Source organism: Epinephelus moara, chromosome 6 (assembly GCF_006386435.1).
Source record: "Epinephelus moara isolate mb chromosome 6, YSFRI_EMoa_1.0, whole genome shotgun sequence".
Classification (NCBI taxonomy): Eukaryota; Metazoa; Chordata; class Actinopteri; order Perciformes; family Serranidae; genus Epinephelus; species Epinephelus moara.
Genome location: NC_065511.1, coordinates 403,266 through 412,189, shown reverse-complemented (window position 1 = coordinate 412,189; position 8,924 = coordinate 403,266). Strand labels below are relative to the sequence as shown.

General features: G+C 39.9%; 1 protein-coding gene across 1 annotated transcript in view; it reads left to right on the top strand.

Annotated features, from left to right (window-relative positions):
* Positions 1-1,190: 1,190 nt before the first annotated feature.
* rbm42 (RNA binding motif protein 42) overlaps positions 1,191-8,924 on the top strand; it is a 53,738-nt gene continuing 46,004 nt past the window's right edge. Inside the window, exons 1-2 of the mRNA XM_050045839.1 lie at positions 1,191-1,326; positions 1,525-1,594. Coding sequence (XP_049901796.1) covers positions 1,246-1,326; positions 1,525-1,594 — 151 coding nt within the window. The 5' untranslated portion in view covers positions 1,191-1,245. The remainder of the gene's footprint in view (positions 1,327-1,524; positions 1,595-8,924) is intronic.

Below are 8,924 nucleotides of genomic sequence, written 5' to 3'. Positions count from 1 at the left end.
TCTCTCTCTCTCTCTCCCCTAATATGAGATAAAAGAACAACTGAACCCCATTTACCTTAGTTGAAAAGGTATTCATTTGAATGGAACCATAAGCCAAAATTCTTTAAACTTATTTTTTTGAACTTCTGGAATGAACTTTTTCAGTTTGTAATCCCGATGCATGTATTTGCATCAGTTCAAGGGGCCTTTATTTTTATATCAGTAAGTAATGCACCTTATTTAAATTGATGTTCATTTGAGATATCAAATAGTTTTTTTGTTTGATATCTTTTCGAAAATGTTTGAGATGCTTGCCAATAATTTTTCATATATAAAATGTATATGTGTGTGTGTTATCGGTTATCTGTTATCAGTTATCGGTATCGGCCTTTAGGAGCTGAAAGTTATCGGTTATCGGTATCAGTTTAAAAGAAAAGTTATCGAGCATCCCTAGTTGTAATGAATTTCAGAACCTCATGATAGCATGTGAAGACAGTGAGCAAGGGCCATTCATAACATATCACCATGATCAATGACAGATAAAAAGGTTGACTCAACCAGTCTCTGTTTGGCATTAAAAGGAAAAACAAGGCTTGTTTTTGAAGAAAAAGCTTTAGCTTTTTCACAATATACTGGATAGAAGAAGTAACCTCGAGCAGTTAGGGGTTCACTGCCTTGTACAGGGGCACCTCGGCAGTGCCCAGGAGGCAAACTGACATCTGATAGTTAAAAACAGGAGATATTAGTAGATGCCAACTCAATTTGTTGTCCACTTCTGTTAACAGTTACCTTGGACAATGCTGATCTTGCTGGTTTTGACATGGTAAAAAAACAGAAATTTAGTTTTTTTCTACATTCAGGACAAGTTGCAGCTGACAAAGCTCTTCTTGTACTCAACTGTACTATCAAATGCAAACTGAATATCTTCAAAAGCCTTTGCAGGAGTGGGTGCAAAGCAGTTTACTGTAGACAGCTTTCATTCACTTCCATTCTCTTTTCAACACATAAGGGAATTGATGCTCAGCTTTTCTTTGAATGTCAGTTTTTGTTTTCTCTTTATGTTTTGTTTGTTATGCATTTAAAAAAAATCTGTTATTGTCTGCAGCTTTGGTAAAACAGCCTAAAAGGGATCAATTAGTAAACTCTTCAAGAAAACTGTTTATGTTCTGTTGTATTGATGCTAGTCTGTCTCTCTACCTTTCTTGCTGTAGTTTTGAGCAGGAGGTTCTTGGTGGTCCTGTACCAGTGTCAGGAAGCCCACCTGTTATGGAGACAGTACCTGTAGCTCTTTCTGTCCCTGCAATTCCAGTAGTGCGACCCATTATAGGTACCAACACCTACAGACAGGTTTGTACTCTTCTATTCCTATCTGGATAGTAATGTACAAATACTAACTATTACTAATACTAACAAATGTGTGTCTTTGTCTTGATAGCAAAATACTCTAAAATAGACGTACTGATGGAGGAAATAATTTGAAATAATTTTTCTATTCTTTGTTTTCACTAGTCACCCATTTGCCTCTTTTCTTTTTCTCTCTCTTAGGTCCAGCAGACATTAGAAGCCAGAGCTGCTAGTTTTGTTGGTCCTCCACCACCTGTCTTTGCAGGACCAGGTGAACATTTATTACTCTCACACACATTCACTAAATAGGGTAATCTACTTAACCCTATGGGCCCTAGGCGTTTTTGGGGTATTTTTACTGCCTTTACTTCTAAGTTCATATCACAGTCATTATAAAGGCTACATACACATGCTATATCTTGTTTTGTTTTTTCAGGACAATCTGGGCTAACCAGATTTGCCATCATTCCATGTCCTTCTATGTGCCTGTATTTTACATAAATTTTTATATCAATGAAAAAAACAAATCCGTGTTACTAAATTCTTACATTTTTTGATGGAGTGTCAACTGGACAATATGGAGATATTTGCATCTTGAAAGCCGGACTACAAATGTGGATAGACAGGGAGAAACACACGCAAGCTTAAGACGTGATTCCTCACTATATGAAGTGACTGATAACAAGATCTGTATAATGGATTGTAAAGAAATTCGTCAGGTTTTTGTTTTGTAGACAATCAATCTGGATTTATAGCGTGATGGGATAACAGTACAATAATGTGTGTGGTATCATTGGAAAGCTCTGCTCCTGCGCTTTCATGTGATATGCGTGGCATTTCTGTGCGAGCCTGCATTCGCTAGAAATCCATCCAAGAGTAATGTGTGTGCAAAGCTGTATGAAAGCTCTGTTATACATAATTTTAGTGTAACTTTATCATTTTTTTTCGCTGTGAAAACATTGGACTACCAGCAAGTGCTTGGCCTTCTCAGAAAGCTACAATCCTGTGGATTTTCTCCGGTCGCGGAGAAAATCCACAGAGAAGAACAGGTGTGAATTTGGACGCACTATGCGTCGTTCGGTCCCATAGGGTTAAAGCTCCAGTGTGTATGATTTAGGAGGATATATTGGCAGAAATTGAAGATAATAAAATAAGTATGTTTTCTTCAGTGTATAATCACCAGAAAATAAGAATCATCGCGTTTTTGTTACCTTAGAATGAGCCGTTTATATCTACAATGGGAGCAGGTCCTCATCTATGGAGTTTGCCACGTTGTACCACCATGTTTCTACAGTATCCCAGAATGGACAAACCAAACATTGGCTCTAGATAGGGTCATTTGCATTTTCGTGTCAGCCACATGAATGTAAAACTGCTTTTTTAGGGTTTTTAACGGTTTAAAACCACGGGATTCATTTGTTTCGGAGAGAAAGAGACCTCTGCAGCTAATTTGGCATCTGGGTCCGTATTCACAAACAGTGGCGTAAGGTAGTTACAATAGGCCCCAGTGCACACTATTATGAGGGGCCCTATTACGCCCTAGTTACAAGTTATGAAGCACGCACACACACACACACACACACACACAGTTTTAGGTGTATAGTATGACACATTAACATACATATTACACAGCAAGAATTCCATATCTGTATAAGACAAATCTACAAAAGAAAATGGGAAATTATCAATTTAACTTGATAGTTGTTTTTATTGGTAAATTATAGATTTTAAATAGTTTATGTAGAATAAATTTATAATTTTTTATAGATTGACACTGTTTTACAAAACCAGAAAACCATGATGGATATGGGTTTGCTTTATTTAGGGCATGTATGGAAAATAGCACTTCTTTGAACACGGGCGTATTTCCAAGTGTCAGTTTCCAGTGGCGGTCTCTAAACACAAAATGACAGTGTGTAAATTAAATGCTACAGATGAGACTGTGCAGGGATAATGTTTGTGGTCGATCTCATTTGGGATATGCACACATTTCCCACCTAACAAAATAACGCTATAATGCCAGAAATAAAATGATCACAATACTAAGATATTTGGAAAAACTGGAAAAATGCAACAGTGCAGCAGTGATGACTTTGGTCTGTCTCAACCTTAGATCAGCAGAGTGATCACACTAACAATGACAAAACTGTCTCATCTTGTGATGCAGTTCATTTCATTTCCACTGGGTTTCCACACCTTGCAGGCCCACAAAAGGACGTGTGTGTGACAATCAATCACATCTGTTTAAAGAAAGCATCACACCTAGCAACAGGGTCAACCACACATCCTCAGTAAGATAAAAGTTTCTGTCCCTTCCTTGCTCAGAGTTGTTTTTAAAACTTCCCTAAGTCACTCCTAAGCTAAGACTCCTTACTAAAAGTTTTTAGTCTAAGTTAGGAGGTCTCTTAGAGTACTCTCAGAATGTTTGTGAATATGGCCCCTGGATCTTAAGTCATCAGAAAAAAAGATGAGCACACATTAGCAGGTGCTGGGTTAACAGCCCATTTGTGACAAGCCAAACAGCATCGTAGAAACAGGTTTGTTCAGTCTTTTTACTGATTTTAATCTCCTTGTCCTTTTGTTTTGGAGAGGAAGAGACCTCTGGGGTAAGTCGTATCATTGTACAAACCTCCTGAACAGATAATACTGAAGGAATCGTGTCCAGGAGTAAATGCCTGGCACATGGGAGGCAGTTTCAGCTGGTTCCAATGTGCAATTCTCACCGCTAAATGCCATTAAATCCTACACACTGCTCACACTGCGTCTTGGTCAGAGGTACTGGTCCGCAGTCGCAAGTGGCACTCAGACAGGGCAACTTCCCCTCCTGGCTTGGTCCTTTTCAACTGCTACGTGCCCTTGTCTGATGACTCTCCGGTTCACCTGAGTGATGCTCCTGCCAGTGCGGCACTGGCCGCTCCTCACCTGGACCCCCCTCCGACGGCCCCGGCAGCTACGATCTCTTTACCACTGGTGGATAACAGTGTGGGTGTGGTTTCCGAGTAGGGATGTCCATTTTAATTAAGAGTTGTTGACGAGTCGGAGAGTGGGTAGCAGCACAACTGCACACCTAATGGCTGACGGCGCCCCAGATTAAAACGTCCAAGAACACATTATTGAAACCACAAAATATCTCCATACTGCTCGTCTGTAGTGATCCAAGTGTCCTGAAGCCCTGACATAAAAAGTTGTTTGGAAAAACTTCATTTGAACTCTGTTTTTAGCCTCATTGTAGTCTGTAGCTCTAACTGCCTCTCTGTACACTGCACTGACATGTGTGCGCTTGCGCGAGACTTTGAGACATGGGCACCGCCTTCATGTGTGTTCACGTGCTTTCGTTGGTCTCGCGCACATGTGAGCACAGTGTACAGAGAGGCAGTTAGAGCTGCAGGCTACAATGAGGCTACAAACAGAGTTCAAATGACGTTTTTCCAAACAACTTTTTATGTCGGGGCTTCAGGACAATTTAAATCGAATCGGGACCCAAGAATCGTGATAGAATCGAATCGGGACAAAAGCATATTGTCCCAGCCCATGTATGTATGTGTGTATGTTAGGCCTGGGACGATCAGCGATCAAATTGTACATTGGCGGGTTGCCAGGCGATTTGCTGGTTATTAAGGCGATTTTGAAAAAAAAATGGCGCTCTACCGTGCATTAAGAGATGTTTTTGGGGGAAATACATCACTGTCAGAGAAGCCTCGTTTACAAACAGACCTACAATCCATCTCCTCTCCTCTCTCTCTTCTCAGCAGAGGGTGCCCCTGTCAGACAGTGACAGGGCGCATCTCTTTGATCCAAAGTGCCACAGCCCGTTTGCTCATGCTTAGGGGTCGTTCAGTAGAGTAATTGCAAATAAATATTGTTTTAATGTGTAACTATTGAAATGTTCACAAGGGCTTTCATAAATTCCTACAATGTTGCGGCACTGCCGCCTTTGCAGGTTAAAAGTTAATGACAGCGACTTGGAGTGAGGAGGAGCAACACGTCTCCAGCCGCGCAGTGGTGTTGGTACCGACACCGCTGCGCTGACAAGCCGGAGACGCTCACTTTTGCATGTGATGCAAAATATTAAAATAACGTCATTATAACACAAAAAATATAAAAATGCGGTGGTATGCCTAGGCTATAGCCTATACCAAGGACGTCTGATTTATTAAAAACTGTGTTCTGAGTGAAACATGATGCTGAATTTAGCAGACTTCAGTAATAGTAATACGTAGTAGTAAAAGGAATAACCTTTGGCATTCATTTTTTTTATATGATATGAAGGAAGTATGGTAAATCAGTAATACATTCTCAGTCCTAATGACTAAATACATATTTCAAGGTATGTTGCTGAATTTATTTTATAACGATTAATTTTCTAATGTAGGTTGAGAATGAAGTCAGATGGGGAAAGACAGGGATATCATGTACTGACATTGAGTGACGGTCCTGTCAGTCTATGTGTCATTCTCTTATGCAAATTCGGATTTAATACTTTTTTGCTATGTCTCGTAAAACTCTTATTTCTCATATTAATGGTACCTTTGGCAACAAGAATGTGAACAATCCCTTTTTTTCTGGTTACATGTTCAACACACAGTTGCTGAAGACAAAAATTTCGCTTAGACTGGTTGGTAGTCGTTACAGACATGGACAGTATAACAGGTACCAGAGCTCCGCAAAGACATTTTAGAGAATGCTCAGTTAACAGTAGTTAAATATTTGTCAAAAAATAAATCAGTATTTGCTGAACTGATGGCAAATTACTTTCGAAAATAACCAGTGTTAGTGGTTAGCCACCAAGAGTAGCCACTTGGACTAACCACAGTCTATGGGACTAACTAGCTTAATGCTACTTCCGCTATCTCACTGGAAGTAGCAACCATAATCATTTCTACAGTAGTGCCCTCAGGAATAAGGTGGATAGTACGTATTCTATTCATCTCCATTCAAAGTCATTTAAAGTTATGGGTGTAATGATACTGTCAAAGCATGTGGCACTATACACAATACCATGTTTATGGCTCAATACACTCACAATATTATCAACAAAGCTGGACTGTAAAGAAATCTCTGCATGATTTGATTGATTTCCCCGTATGATCAGAATATTTTCTGACATTTCTGTCTCAGGACATGTACTGTTTTACATAAATACTCATAAACACAGAAATGCAAAACATAGCATTCAACCAGACAGAACCATATTACAAATGCCACATATCACATTAGACAAAACAAAAAGTGGATGTATTGCAAACCTGTAAATTGTCCTCTTTTACATTCAGTGTTCAACCCAGGAACCCAGGTCCCCTGAGATTACTTAGGACCCAAACTCTAATTTAGCTGTTTGTCAGACTGAGGAACAAAAGAGTTCTAACCTGTTCAATCTTGCCTGTGGGGTTTTGTAATGTTCTGTGTGATGGCAAGAGCTTATTCTTCAAATCAAATGTAAATATAAAATATCTAGGTACTCACCCACCCACCCATAGTCTAAAATGTTTTTGTAGATCCACTTAATAACTATACTTATTAATTAATGACATATTTGTTTAATTATGTATACAATTTATATATAGGTATCTTTTTTTATAGTTGTGCAAAATAGTCTCGTACTCATGCATGTACAAGTACATCAATTTTTAAGTCTCCACGCCACAGACATCTGTAACTGGAGGCATAATGTTTTTGTGTATGTTTTCCCATTCTCATGAACATGATATCTCAAGAATGCCTTGAGGGAATGTCTTCAAATGCCACATGTCATCATTTAATCGCTGGCTGTCCAGGTGGTGTCCAGCAAACAATGTGGGTTTCGTTAATCATTGGCAAACTTTCTGGGGAAAACCTGGTCTTATTAGGAGAGACAGCATTCATCCCACTTTGGATGGAGCTGCTCTCATTTCTAGGAACCTGGCAAATTTTATTAGTAATTCAAATCCCTGACAACCCAGATAGGCCGTAAGGTGAATCATGTTCAGCTAATCAGCGGGAGTTCGTAGCTCATAACCCCGCAAGAGTCCTGTGATCGGGGTCGTAATTCGGCACTTGTTCCACCTGAGCGTAATGAGATTTGGTTCGCGAGTGGTGGCACGGCCGTCACGTGATCGCACTACACCAATAAGGTACCCGCATTTTGTGTCGCCATGCTTTCATTCAGCAGAGGAAAACAGACCCGGAAGTCCTCAAAAGTGAGCAGAAATGAGCTGAAACAGCGCTATTCACATTGCTGTGTCCATGAAACACAATGAGACAAATAGACAATAAGGTGAACTAAGCAAAAATGTCTTAAAACACATTTGATTCAATACCTGGGCATAACCGACGTATTATTACATAGACAACATAGCTACGGCAGACGAGAATGGCCATGTATTTTTTACCTGCTTTTCAGCAAACTCCTCTGGAAATTTCATTAAAAGGCATGGCATATAGGTCCACAGTAACTTATTATTATTATTGTTATTATTATTATTATTATTATTATTGGGGCTTATAAGAGTGGGCTACAATGAGTACCGGGCCATCAAATCACAGCATCCGCGGTGAGAGGACACGGAATTGTGTGCGCTTTTACGCACGCGGGTGTAGGTGATCACGGATATTTGATGTGGGAAAGATGTAGCCAGATGTATGACCTGTTTTAGATACGTGGTTGTCTGTCCGTCCGTCCGTCTGTAGCACGAGTCATGTGCGCCACTTCACCACCGACCCGTGCGTCATAATCATATGTGGATAATAACAGTAGAAGTGTGACAAATGATAACAGCAAGCAGCAGGAGGCATCTGGCAGGACCACGGCAGCTCTTGTAGGCTGAAATCAAGACGATCACATTAACCAGTGCACAATCATCAGACTTGACAATTATCACGGGAAAACAATCTTTGTTATATCGAGATAACGAAATAATAAGTCGTTATCACAAGATAACAGTGCACACAAAAAAAAAATACATGGCCTTTCTCGTCTTCCGTAGTTATGTTGTCTATGTAATAATACGTTGGTTATGCCCAGGTATTGAATCAAATGTGTTTCAGCTCATTTCTGTTCACTTTTGAGGACTTCCGGGTTTGTTTTCCTCTGCTGAATGAAACCATGGCGATACCATGCGGGTACCTTATTGGTGTAGCGCGATCACGTGACGGCCGTGCCACCACTCGCGTACCAAATTTCATTACGCTCAGGCGGAACTGATCATTACGCTCAGGCGGAACTGATCATTACGCTCAGACGAAACAAGTGCCGAATTACGACCCCGATCACAGGACTCTTGCGGGGTTATGAGCTACGAACTCCAGCTGATTAGCTGAACATGTGTCGATCTTTTTGATGAAGTAAAGATCGTGTAGTCCCCACAGGGTTCCTACGCAAGTATGGAAAGTATGGAAATAAATTTGATCAATTTCCAGGTATTAAAAAGTATGGAAATTGAAAAATAAAGTATGGAAAAATATTTATGTTCCCAGACTATTACCACTGTTCTAAAATACTGTTTTCTAAAATAGAAAATTAGGTATTTCCAAAAATAATTTAATCAATCCGAATTGTGTTTTATGCCGGGCCAAGCACAGTTTGTGTGAGAGCAAACATCTCAGAAAACATACCGCCCCTTTTA